General features: G+C 32.6%; 1 protein-coding gene across 5 annotated transcripts in view; it reads left to right on the forward strand.

Moving 5' to 3' along the window:
* The first annotated feature begins 1,916 nt into the window (after positions 1–1,916).
* The window catches only part of LOC105327100 (protein amalgam), a 31,325-nt gene continuing 18,323 nt past the window's right edge, over positions 1,917–14,918 (forward strand). For 2 of the 5 annotated variants that reach the window (XM_011427405.4, XM_011427408.4), the window contains exon 1: positions 11,337–11,584. In XM_011427405.4, the coding sequence (XP_011425707.3) occupies positions 11,506–11,584 (79 nt within the window). In that variant the 5' untranslated portion in view covers positions 11,337–11,505. Of the gene's footprint in view, positions 2,039–11,333; positions 11,585–14,918 lie in introns of those variants that run through there. The other 3 variants (XM_066087679.1, XM_066087680.1, XM_011427407.4) reach the window with 3 other exon arrangements.

Below are 14,918 nucleotides of genomic sequence, written 5' to 3' on the forward strand. Positions count from 1 at the left end.
GCTTACTCCTGCAAGATTTACTACAATGCATATTTTTATTATACCAAGAAAAATCTTTCAATACACCCCAAGAGCAAGAATAAGAATGGATGAATTGCAGTTTAATATGTTATTTACTATACCACTGATTGATAAAATTTTGTTGTTATTAATTTTTTAGCAAAAAGTTGACGATTTCTGATGTTGTAGGCATATGTCATTTAAATGCCGATAAATCAAACCAATTACTTGGTTTAAGATTGAAGAGAAATTCAGTCTCCTCTAGAACAAAAATCCGACTAGAAAACCTTAGGCCTTCATAACATTAATGAAAGTGTAATTTCCCCCTAAGTCGTAATTAAAGTCGTACTCTTAATTTTAACAATTGATATAGCGCAAAACTCTCTCGTCACCCCATGAGCCGAAAGTTAAGTCAAACATAAGGAAATCTCAAGAAGTTGTCAAAGTAGACAAAGAGCGATCAATTTATATTAGGGTAAATCTCAGGGGAATGCTGATCTTAGTAAGATGGGTTTGTAGAATCTTATTTGAATTTATCATCATATCTATATATGCTTAAAAATTAACATATTTATGTGTAACATTGTTTTTGAAACTGAGGAAAGAAATGAAAAATGATAATCTGATATTTTTAGTTTTGTTTCTTTTAAAAATATAAATTTTCAGTTTGAATATTAAAATAAAGGGACCTCTGCCACTCTCTAAATGCTATGCAATATTTCGAACATGAACGACAATTTAAAAGAAATCAAATATTATTCAGCGGTCCTTCTTTTGAAATGGCACGATATAGATGTCGCGTAAAAATATGAAAACTGTGAGCATTTGATTTCATTTTTACACGAAGTCTTACTTTGTTGTCTTTATTTTAGACTACATCTCTTTATGTTTATCTTCTTAAAACGTTCAGTAAACTAATTCATATCTACTAAATATATATGGCTGCCACAGTAGTTCTATACAGCTTTTGTTATTATTAATATAATAATAAAAACATATTTAATGATATGTTGGATAAATCCTTCACGGCGTGGTGTCTCACAAATAACCCCCCCCCCCCACACACACACACACCTACGGAAATAAACTAGAAACAAATGTTGTACTGCGTTATGTGTGCACACTGGCAATGTATCATTTTCCACTGCTAACCGTTACCACGAGCAGAAAACTTAAGTACACGTCAATATTTGCCTCTTCTGCTCCAGTACACAAAACTACTTTCTCACTTCGGAATGGCCAAATGCAATTATGAGATTGTCTTTTGCTTCATAACGCGAAAAATTACGGCCATTTGGAATTGTTTATTTGTAAGGTCAAACTACTCTTGAGAGCCGTTTTGCGAGATGAATGTCGATTCTGAAATGAGTAATGTCCCTTGTGGGTTTTCATTCGTCTTAAGGTATGTACGCACAGGTCCATACAGACTAAATTTATATCCGAGCAGAAACGTCTTTTTACTATGTTTTATCGCCACTTTCTTTTTTCTTTGTCTAATGAAGTCCCTATTAAAACCAAATAGCCGTATTAGCTTTCCTGATCGGCAAACACAAAATCAATGACGTCTTCCGCAACCAAGTCTGGCGGTTTTTCTAGTCACCGGAAGCGACCGGAAAGTTACAATTTTTATTGGCTTAATCGCATAGTCGAATTCCAAATGTAATTGCAACAATAGATCAAACCAAAGGTGAAGTAAACGAAATTGCAGAAGACGCCTTAAATAAAATATTAACAAAATTCTATTAACTTACCCTTGCGATGATTGATATATCATTTCTCAAACTGAGAGAATACAATAAAACTGACGTAGATGGTGCAATGCATCCTTTGAACTTTTTAAGAACTAATTGCAAACTTTAAGAATTCTTTTTCGGTCCATCAAAAGCGACAACAGATCCAATGGTATGAGATACATGTACCGTGTACTTTGCTCTGAAGTAAAATCGTTTTCTTTTCGAGATGAAGCTCTCAAAAGTGATAAGAATGGATGCGCTCCCATTCTTAATCTTTCCGTTTTTCGTCCAAGTGGTCACCAGAGGTAAGCTCTTCTCTATTTTTGTTTTTGTAAATTTTACATTTCAATTTTAATATCTCACCTCCTTTTTATTATCATCACTTTCTATTAAAAATAACGTTTCTAGGCATTCTCTGAACTATGTATTTTAGAACCGTCGTTTGGACTTTGTTGAGAGAGAGAGAGAGAGAGAGAGAGAGAGAGAGAGAGAGAGAGAGAGAGACTTAAGTAAGAAGAAATGAAGTTGCGTCGTGTAAAAATCGAAGAGTATTTTTCGCCGAATGTTTGTTGAGTAAGTCCTCATGGGCTCATGGGATAGTTCTACTTATTCCGGTTCGTCTTTAGTGACACTGATAGGTTTCAATTACATTGTGTTTTGTGAGCAGATGTTTCACTTGACAAATGGATTCTTTTAATTTTACGACCCTTGATCGTAAAATAGATGTACATTGGTCTCTACATTACACACAGCTGTATTTGAACTTTAAATTCCTTGAATAGATTGCGATCTAGAATAGAGTCAACTTTTTCTACTCCGCCTTTTCAATTTTGTTTTGTGAAACTTATTCTAACAGGACACGATGCATCTTACATACTAAGTGCTGTAATATTTCATTTGTTTTCATACCAGAAAACAATACTAGCATACATACAGGCTCTCTTTGATTAGCATATACAAAGAACAAAATAATCAATAAATTACCTTCAATTTTTTTTTATTTCGATCATGGTTCTCTTGAAGGTCAAATTATTCGCCATTGACATCGACTGAAGTCCAGGTCTTAAATGTTCATTAAATTTCCTGTAAAGATTTGATATAAAAAATAAAATAATATGAGACCTTAGAATGGTACATAGCAACACTTCCAAATAATATTACTAAGGTATCTTTACCCGGCAAACACAATAATATACGAATCAAAAGAGCTTGGGGCGGAAAGCAGTTATATCATGTAAATATTTATTTTCACCACCATTTTCCCTCATTTCTCACGTATATCAATAAATTTTTTTTCAAAAATAATTTAAATGATAATTTAATAGTACATACTTATGTAGGTGTTATATGTTTTTAATGGTCTGTATTCTGTTTGCTTGTGTTCAAATCAAATAAGAAAAATCAATAGTTCTTAGATGGAAAGCATTGATATTGAATACTTATTACATTTTTCTACTTGCGTAAATGTGGCTGGAATAAAATAAAAGCGTTAAATTCACACGTCAGTGTATTGAAGTTTCAAAGCTTGAGCTCATTCTTATTCAACATTAAGTATACCTACTACAATTTCCGGAGAAACAAAGCCTTCGATATTTGAATACTGTAACAGAAAGTGTCTTAGGTGGGCACAAATTATATATATATATATATATATATATATATATATATATATATATATATATATATATATATATATATATATATATATATATATATATATATATATATTCTTCTTGTAGTTCCGGAGGAAAATCGAGTTCAATCCGTTGATAATTTTTTTAAACAAAGCGGAAATTTTTAAAAGTCAGATGCAGATTTATTATTTTACTGCTTTTATACAGAAATAAAGTAAATTCTACGGCGAACCGTACGCGCATAATTTACGCGCATGTAAGAATTCGTTGTGTTACCCGTTGCCAAGTGTGTTGCTAACGCTGAGGGTAATAGAACGGATTACCAACTGCGTCTTAACCAATCAGATTTCAGTATTTAACATGAAAGTATAATGATATATAAATAGTGCCTCTTCGGGAGAGTAACAGTTGAAATTGACACTCCGAGGAAACCATTGTCAACCTCTGCTTCGCGTCGGTTGACAATGGTTTCCTCGGAGTGTCAATTTCAACTGTTATCCTCCCAAACAGGCACTATTTATTTTATTATACTGAATGTCTTAATTTAAGAGAATATTTTTACTGCCTTTATATAGAAATGACGTGAATTCTACGGCAAACCGTACGCGCATAATTTACGCGCATGTAACAATTCGTTGTGTTACCCGTTGCTTAGTGTGTTGCTAACGCTGAGGGTAATAGAACGGATTATCAACTGCGTCTTAACCGATCAGATTTCAGTATTTAACATGAAAGTATTATATATATATATATATATATATATATATATATATATATATATATATATATATATATATATATAATTTTACCGATCATGACACGGTTTAAACTTAGCATAGAAAACCAAAAAATAAATCAATTGTTTATCAAGGTCTCTCATGATGAGTTCCCTTTGGTCCACATCCTTTAACTTTTCATTTAGATTTTCATCAATCTGTTTGATTTCTTCTGGGGTCATTTTATCAGCATTAAGGCTACGATGATGGACATTTCATTTACTACTCCTATAGGCTGTCTGCAGGGTTCAGATACATCTATCGTTAAGATGCCGGTTGTCTCGTTGTGTAGTTAAATAAACAAAGATTTCTTACTCAAAAACTGTAAGAAAATATTTTTATCTCATCCCAATGTATCAAATAATAGGTGCTTAATAATACTGTAGATTCCTAATTAAACGTGAAGAATTCATATCCACATAAACTTGCGAGATTCAACTCTTGCGGATTTTTTTTTAAAACTCGCTTTATTTTAGAGACAGTTTTAAACTAAAGGGAATTAACAACAAGTTGGTGCTTGCGATTTTATATTCTTGCAATTTGATACAAAACAGTGGAATCGCGGAATTAACTACTCGCGTAAAATGAGGAATTTACAGTAACAGAAAAAAAATCCATGTTTAATTACAATTGATAATTACATGTAGCAAGATGTTCAAGCTGTAAAACTGAAGCAAGCTAGACATTAGGATATACCGATTTTAACCGCAACGTGCTACCAACGTTTGGGCCTAATTTTCAATTGTCTTTGGAAAAGTCCTTGATTTGTGAATATTGTCAGTCTAAATATCAAGCCAAACCGAGCCGAAATCTAGCCGATATTTACGTCCATCTAACCCACTGAGCTACGCTGTTAGTGTTATATTTCGGGAATATAAAATTACAAACACGGAATTAAACTTTTTCTTTATTCTAAATGTTCATATTAGGAAGCTTATTTGCGAATGTTAATACATGTATTTAAGAAATAAACAGGAAGTTAAAAAGTTCAACGGTATATGAACTTGGTTTGTCACGTGATCAAATCCTGTGAAGCCCAAAGGACTTCTCAGAAGATTTGATCGCGTACCGATCAAGTTCATATCCCGGTTAACTTTTTAACATTGCTGTTTATAACTTAAATTTACATTTTGAAAAAAAAGGCAAACCGTTTAGAATGGTTAACATTACGGAGATTTTAAATTAATTTAAAATACATTTTTTTTCATGATCCAACCAACGAGCTATAAGCGCGTGCTATGATCATTGGGACGTAATGAAAAAGTTCACACAGAATTGAACGTTTTCGCTATTCTCTAGGTTCATATAAGTTAATATTTTTGCAAATGTAAATATTTCTTAATACCCACTCAATTTTAAAAATAGTTTATAGTTTCGGCTTTTCATTGCAAAGTGGTGTCAAAAGATAGTATTTCATTTTTTTCCTAAAGGACGTTAACACTGTTTTCAACAACTAAGGCGACAATTGAAGTTGTTGTTAACGTACTTAACACTCTTTTGCACAATTGAGGGAGTGAAAAACAGCACGGATGTTTTATACTAGTGAAATATAAACTGTTTTTTACACTTCAGAGCCGTGTGATATGTGTGCACTCTCAATTTGATTTGCTCTCAAACGTCACTCATATTTAGTTGTATTTTACATGAATTGGATAGAAAATGTATTTTCGATGTCGTTTGTACTTATTTGTCTTTTGCTGCAATAAACTTTTAAAGTTTGTGACTGTTTTAAAATCGAGTTATTTAGATTTGTAATTTTGACAATCATAACAAAAACTATATTATATTTAATATTATTATGATATACCTCAATTATTGTGCTTTAATACTGCTTAGCGGACAGAAATTTGTCTTTTATTTTGCGTATTAAAAAAGTACTTGATTGAATTGTTCAAATAGTCATTTTCTGTATTACTGTCAAATATTTTAAATTGACGAAAATGCCTCACTAAAAGTAGGTTTTAGAACCAAAACTATTCAAATTTTATAAATTTCTTGATCATGATTGAGATTTCTGATTACATGGATACAAGAAGCAAATTTTCACTTGCGTATCTTGTATGCCTTTTTAGTGAATGATAATGATTGCAATAAAATAGTTAAACTGGACACAGCTTGCCTGATATTGAATCAAAACAGTATTATTCTTGAGATTTACAACAGTCCAAATAAAACGTTCAAAACGTGAATTTTAAGTTTACAGCCAGAACAGAAGCCTTTCTTGAAATTGTAGAAATTAAACACAGTTTCGAATAGTTCCTATAGGAAATTAACGATGCATGATCACGGTTTTATTTTATTTTTTATTGTTTGAAATGCCACAGCAATGCATTTCTAATGATCAACTAAAAATTTTAAGTCAGTCGTGGAAATATAAGCAAAATACATAACTCGTAATTCTTTTTATGTAAACAGGGCCCGTGCTATGTTTTTGTTGACATTGGTTAAATATACTGGTTTAAGTTCTTGTTCAAGCCGACTTTTCTATCTGCGAATTTTTTTGGACATACATAAACTGTTTTTATGTTTGTCACATTCATTTTAGGTCTGTACCTAATTTTCTTTTTGTAAACAAAAAGAGGACCTGAGCTTTGTTTACTTGATAAAAAAAATATGAGATCCGTATCTCGCTTATAACTCGACGACTGACACTCAAATTTTAGTTGACTCTAAAGAATGCCTATCTGAAGCATTGTAAACATTAAAAACAGAAAAAATAAATTTTGACCAAAATCGTGACCATGTCTCTAAATGTGAATTTCATTGATTGTAATTTTGGTGTTCCGAGGTGGTTCAGTGACGTGGTTTCGGCAACTCATTTTCACGATTTATTTATATCTTACATGAGTGTACTAGTGACAGTACAATGACCATTGCATAATGTCTTAGTGTATAGCCTTGAACGTTTAATATTTTTTATCTGAAAAGTATTCAATTGTATATATTTATACATGTTTATATAATGTAACACTGTAAGAATTGTAATACTGTGTATATGTATGATTGATATAGCTGCCAGTTCTCGTGTTATTTGACTCTTAAATAATAAATATGACCACCCTCACACATAATACATACCTGATTTTTGCACTACCTTGTGTATTAGGTAACGATTTTGATTGAAGAGATTTTATTATTAATAAACTCCTACACTTCTTTTAAAGAAGTTGATTTCCTTAGAAAAATAAAATGCCTTCAGGCATGTAAAGAACGAACTTGGAGAGTTCGATCTGCAATTCCCCTTATCATGAGTGAAATCACATTTCCACCTCAGTTTCTTTATAAGATATTGGGTGTATCTTCGTGAACTAGGAAACAAGAGTTGCGAGAATGTGACCCTCAAGGGTGTGTGGGTGGGTAATTTTACAGCCCAACACCGTTCTTCCATCTTCTACTGTTTCTTTTCACCATCTTATCAGAGTCACTTCGGTAACATGTGATTTCTCTTTATATCAATGAAAGTCAATGTTCATTCTTTGTATAGATTAATGAAATGAAAGCGAAAAAAGGTTCCCCAAAATCCACACTTGATATGCTAGGAACCCTGTACTTTTTGCACCTAACTGCAGAAAAAACTGTAGGAATGGTTACGAGGATACCATTTATCTAATTTTCTTGTACATAAGGTTAAAGATAATGAAATTTAAAGTCAATAAGTTGCAGAAAGTCTGGAATGTTTAGCTTTAGAAGAAGGAAAGCCGGCAAAAAAGAACTTTTGTTAAAGGAATTCAATTAAAGAAACGAAGTTAATACTACAGAAGTTGCAAGTTTAAAATGTAATAATAAGAGTTACGAGTTTCACAGACTATGAATAACACAGTTTCATTTTATCGATTTAAACAGGCTGTTTAAAAAAAAAAATCCCTCTTCAACATTTACATAATTTTGATGTAACTTGAGATGAACAGAAAGTTCAACTTATTTTTAACTCACAAACTTAAGACATGGAGCATCTCAATTTGATATGAAAATATAATAACAATCCATAAGCTAAATTATTCTTTTTAAAGGGAAGACATTTGGTTTTCTATAAAAGTGGTTCTTTTAAGTTACAAGTCTTATAGTTTTGTATAATTAGGGTTTTTTCATCCACAAAATTTACTAATATTTTTCATTTAGTCACAGACGTTTGGATGTGTAATCGTGTGTGAGGTAAGAGATGTATATATCTATACATGACACTCATAGTTATTAATGGCGATTTTTTGTAATAAAATCTTATAAAATAAAGCCAGTCAAACTTATTTTTCGTCTGTTTTTGTGATGCAAAAACCAGCTCATTAGCTATTTGAGCATCAAGACCCAAACTTGACCGAACAAATAAAGGTCGAAACTAGACATGATGAATGTTTTGAGAGTATGTTCCTATTTGCAGATCTATGGGACTTGTTGCGTCTCAGGGGCCAAAATGATGCTTAAAAACTAAATGCAATGTGAATTACCAATTCGACAAATATATTTTGATTTTGGTTAGCAATCCGAAGCTCCGCAAAAAATCAATAGAAATCGTCTGTGGTGCAAGTAATAAGAGGAGCTTTTCATACTATTCAATTAGTTGCATCGCATGGCTGAGGCATTCTTAAATAAGTCTCTAACAAATATTTTTGTTTCTTTGAGGCAAAGAAATCTAATATCGATATCTTCTCTTTAACAAGTTGTTGAGAGAAATAAGTGCTAATGAATGTTTGCTAATTCTAAAATCTTATTTGAGATTAATTATTCCTACTGGTGGGTACCTATAAGATTTTTCGGTTTATCTTAAGATCAATGGCACTTTTGTAGGTTTTTATTCTTGCCCTCGATCAATAAGATCTATCGAATTTTACTAACATTCAATTAATTTGTTCAAACTAATCTTGTTTAAAGAAAACCGAGGAATGGTTCATTAAATAAATATTATAATAATGATTTCATTTCCCTCCATTTCTCGTATCAATTTCATTTCCATCTGGTCAATATTGTTACCAGGTTGACTTAAATTCCAAAAAACCAATCAAAACAGATTTGGAATTTACCAGAATTGTGCAATAGCAGTTTAGGTGTCTTGGAAGAGAAGAAAGAATGTTTTGTTTGACTACATGTTCTATACAACCAACGAACTTTGACGACGCTCTCTTAGAATAATCAAATGGACTGTGGCAGATGTCAAAAAACTCTCTAAGATGAGACTGATGATACGTTTAGATATTTACAAATTTATATACATGTAGATGTTTCTGGTTGTATACAGTACAATCAAAGAAGTGAATATGAAAACAAGATTTTTTTAAAACCTGTGACTGATAATCATCTCTAGGAATTCATAAAAATTCAGTATAAAGCACCTTCTGTGGAGGATGCGATAAGACGAAAAATTTACACTTGCAAAGAGGATGCATATAAAATTACACAGGCGATGCTTAATTTTTCTTTAATAATTCTCTCTCTCTCTCTCTCTCTCTCTCTCTCTCTCTCTCTCTCTCTCTCTCTCTCTCATATCAAGAACTATTTATTGTCCTTCTTCGATCTTTATCCCCATGTTGAGTTAAAGTGAAAGAAAACTTGACAGAAAATTTGCAACCTTTTAAAATGGAAGTTGAAATTATTCTCAACCGGTACCACTGAGAATTTCCTTTTTTTTATTTTCTTGAAAAAATAATAAAACAAGCTTGGTTTTACGATTACTTGAAAACTGCTGATAACGTGATATTAATTTCTTCAAACTAATTTGCTTTGTAAGAAAGAGACAATTAAGATAGTTGGTTATCAATTTTAATTTTTTTAAGACTTTAATTTCTATTTATTTTTTTTAGAATCTTTCAAAAAATAGACGATCAAATTCTATTCCAAAGGTATGAATTTTCATTCCGACGAAGAAATATTACTATCAAATGCAGGCGGCTGACATTTGTGGCGGATTGCATTTGGAACCCGTATCGTATAATAATGTTTGACAGATATATACGAAATTGAAACGGACTAATATATCCCTAAGAAAGATATGATATCTGCAATATATTTAGAATTACGTGAATGCACCTAGTGCATACTGTCACGGAGTATTGAGTGCATGCTTGTACTAGTAACACGAATCAGTGGTGATCAAAGAGCTAGGTTGATCATTGTATCTGAAGGTACAAAAAAACCACCTTCGGATACATAGGCATGCTTAGGCAATTAACGTTAGGGTGCCAACAAATCTCTTTATTTATTCAATATTTCATGGTTATTCCGAATTACGATGTACTGGTGAAGTCAAACACCGTTAATTTATCATTGATTTCTGACGGTTTAGTAAGTACCCAGACTGTATTACTTTCCATTCTTTGTTGCCCTCTGTCTTCTTTGATACTGTGTTTGATGTATTCTACAAGGGAACAAAGTTTAACTTTGAATAGCCTTATATGAAGTGTGCTTGCTAAATTCCGATGCGAAAATTCGGACTACCTCTCCAAGTGGAATTTAAAGTTTGCTAACATTAATGAAATAAAAAATAAGGGCAATCAAAAGGTAGTAAGCTAATATTGGAGAGAGAGAGAGAGAGAGAGAGAGAGAGAGAGAGAGAGAGAGAGTATCAAACAACACAGGCAATAAAAAGTTTAAAAACTTTGCGATTAACTTTGACTCATTGGAATCTGATTATTAGCAGGTATTTGGTAGATTTACATTGAACAAAAGCTGAAAGTAAGTTAGATTATTGAAATTGTGTATTGTAGATTTTCTTAGTTGGAAATATTTTGTTGACAAATAAAAGTTATTGAAAGCGATATCATTTTGTAAACTAACTGCACTAACTGCTCTTCGTCAAAATTGAAAAATTAGAGCACGATTGATCTCTATCAAGAACCATTCGCAAGAAACTAGATAATCTAAAATGTTTTCCGAAAAAGAAATGGCTCTGCTTTTTACGTAGCTCATTATCTGAATGTGTGAAATTTGGTGTGCTGAAGTCAATTTCATAATTTATGACATCAAAATAAAAGGAAATCCGAAAATGAGGGAATTGCGAATTATCCAAGAACACATTACAATAGACTATTAACACCCCTTCCAATAGCCTGTTTTCGCGCTTTTGCGTTGTAATTACATTAACCCCTGATTTATTGGAATCAATTGAAAACAATGGCAAGTTTATTTAGACCCCTTAATTAGTATTATACAGATCAAGCCTAAGTCTGCATGGCACAAAAAGGAAAGTGAGGGCAAAAATGCTCCCAATGGTTCTATAATCAATTGCGAAAGTGATACGAGCTTCCATTGGTTAAGCGTGACTCGCGGGAGAGAGCGCTAGAATCGAAGGGAGGATTTGAAGACAGTTTTCTTCTTCTTGAGTTGTGTTTTTTTTCTTCACGTAGTTTAGCAATGCCATTGATAGGTATATGAATGATAATGCTCGGATTACTCGGTTTGGACCTCTTTGGTCTCGTCGTCGGCGTCGTCACACATCTGCCCTCAGTGAAAGGTAAGAACTCTGTGATTATGTAATCCTGGAGACAGAATCTTGTGAAATGGGATGAGTGTTATTTGAATATATATATAGTTACTCATATTCCAGTTTGGTTCTCTCCTTACTATCTTATCTTGAAATATCTGTTTGTGTAAAATTGCGTAGTGGCTGGGTGTAAAGAAAGGGGGGGGGGGGGTATTGCATCGTGCATATTATGCATTTTGTGTATTCGTAGGTCAGTTTCGAAGAGATTGAAAACAGTATCCTGTGAATGCAAATGCTGCCTGGGGGAATTGCATTTAATCGACGAGCATGTTAGAGATTGTTAGCTTTTCTTCGTCTTATTTGCTTACAATTATCTAAATGATGAAGTCTGGGTTGTTATATTGATACAAAAAAGGCAGCTGATGCTAAGTCCAAATGATGGTCTTTTTATGCGAATAAATTTTTAGAACTTACGTAGTCAAGTTTTTCAAGGTTTATTGGCGTAAAACTTCAAAGGCCTCAGGTATAACAATGTCCTCATTATCTGATGTATTGTTAAATACGAAAAAATTTACGACCTTTTTGAACAGAATTTTCTTAATGTCAAATAATAAACCAATAATATGGACAGAATAATGTTTCCTAAACAAGACAAGGACAAAACTTAATGAATCATTATGAGTGTATAAAATGTATAACGAGTTTTAAGATGCATAAAATAAAAAAAAGTATGGTCAAATTGCTCTTTTATCTCCATAGAAAATTTAAAAAAAAAGAATTAAAATATATTTTACAATTTTGAAGGGAAATGCAATCAAAAGACTATGAAGCTGATATTGAACAGATATAACAAATTTTTAAAATGCAAAAAGAAGAAAAAACTGTATGGTCAAATTGCTTTTGTATCTCTGTAGAAAATAATAGAGAAAGAGTGAAAAGATATTTAGTAGTTTTGGAGTGAATTGCAAAAAAATTCTCTGCATCGGACAAATACAGAACGCCGATAAAACATGGCAGGGCTTATAGATCTTTTGTATTTTACATTATCAGGGATCTCTGACTAAATGTTAACACATTACAATGGCGCTTAATTGTCTAAGTTACTTGACAGTTTATTTTACCACCGGTTTTTATATATGAGATGCCTGGTAAAAGATTTACAAACAAAAACAGAATCACCAAACAGCAATACTGGTCTATAGTAAGCGACAAACAACGAGAGAGGTAAACTCCCTACCCCCCCCCCCCCCCCCCCTTCTCCATCCTTCTCTTAACGGCAGAGAAAAACTCTCTCTCCACCAAAAGAAAAAGCCCATTAATGACTTATCAATAATTATCATTGAGAGTAAGAAATAGAGGCAATTCATTCTCAGAATATGATCGAATAAAATGGGGATTAACGAGAAAGTCGATTGTCCCACAAAAGGTTTATTGCGGGATAATTCTGTTTCATTAATGTAAACCGTCCATAAAAAGACCCTCATTCATCATATCCAAACTCGATCAAGATCGGCGCCATGTTTCAAAATAAAACGTGGATTTTAACAGAGAGATGTTATTTTAAGACCTGATATTTTACAAAAATATCTTTTTAGAATCTTTTCTCAAATTTAAAACACAAAACTTAAACAGAATACGGTATCATATATGAATACAAATATGATTCTATATGCAACCTAAATTTTAGAATTGTGACACTTAAAGATCATGAAATGGTAATAACAGGCTATGGCATTTACCAAAATATATTTTTAACATTTATATTACGTTTTAGCTTGGAATTTACCAGTACTTGAATATTTTTGCGATCAATATTTAAGATTTTGCGTTGCTTAGGATTGATGAAAAACAAAAGGGAATGTTAGCAATTGCAAAAAGCCAAACTTTCACTTGTTACATACGTCTAAGTTTAGAATAATCTGTTTTTATTTTCCTTGTACTTTAATTATATTGTATCTGATTTCAGTTGTTGATTTGAAAAAAAACCCCGAAAATTAGCATATAGCTGGTAAAACTATTTCATCAATAAAAATCCTTCAGACAGAAGAATGGAGGTATCAAAGTGTCGTTTTCAGCCATCTGTCAATTGGCTGAGCGGTTACCATCTAGAGTACCTTAATCCCCCTTCCTGCTACAGCGTAATTCTCTTACAATAACACACAAAACAATTCATTATCAGGAGGTGAGACATGATAGCGAGGTTCGGTGTATCCAGGGAACGTCAACCTGTTCTAACGAGCTAAATATATGGATTTTGCAATTATTCCAACGTGTTAATTGAATATTAGACAATCTTCTTTGAGCAAGTCCCAATGCACGCGCCTTGCGTCCAGCGGACTGGAAAGAATAACGGAACGTTATCGAAGAAAACGGGGGAATCTTGGCGCGTTTCGCGATGTAATTGCTGGGATAGGACACACCACACGGAAACATCGGTTCTTTACGTCAAGATTCGAGGCAGTATTAGCCGCTCAATTGAACGGTCAATTGTTAATAGGCGCGGGTGATGGAGGGTGGAAAAATGGCCAAGGGACAAATTGGTCTTTGTAGGGTGCTAAATTAAAGGAGAAACGTGATAAAAGAAAACCGATAACAAACAATTCGAAATCATTTTTGTGATTAATATTTGATAGGCCCGTCTTTGTTGTAAGCGATCTATCCAAGAAACTGTTTCACCCAATAACTTTACTATTACATGAATTTAGTCGATTTTCCATTATTTTGCTATACCTGGAAATAATTTGATTAATTTGGTAAATGTATCGCTTATTTTTCCAAAATAATATGTTTGTCCTTATCTACCCTTGTAAACCCGCACGACATCGATATTTTTCATCGAAATTTTTATATGATGTGCATTAAAAAAATCTATGACCTTTCAATACTTTTCATCGTCTGTCTTTCCAATGAAAGATGAATCTAATTTCGTCGATTTTTATGACTCAACAAGTACTTAAAGAAAAGCTTTCAAATATAACATCGATGAAAGGCACATTAATCATAGTGTTACTATCTCGTAATGTTCACGAAGAAGACTTATATGACATTTATCACCTCTAAGAAAGCCCTCTTGGACGATGTCTTTATATAATAGCTAAGACCTACAATGACTGTAAAGACGATTAAATCAGAGAGGGAAACTAAGAGCACCCTCAGTAACACAGAGGCATAGTGCAATCCAACGTTAATGATATGAATTGAGAACAAATGTATCAGGATTTCTTGTAAAGAATGAAATGGTTTTGGACTCATTAGAGCGACGTCGACTCATTGAACGTCATATTACAAAGTTCAATGATTGGAAATTAATTCGAAGAAAAGTAGGAGTTCTTAAAATTCTTAAGCGTAAAGGAAAATAAGAGAA

The sequence above is a fragment of the Magallana gigas genome, chromosome 6 (genome assembly GCF_963853765.1).
Source record: "Magallana gigas chromosome 6, xbMagGiga1.1, whole genome shotgun sequence".
Lineage (NCBI taxonomy): Eukaryota > Metazoa > Mollusca > Bivalvia > Ostreida > Ostreidae > Magallana > Magallana gigas.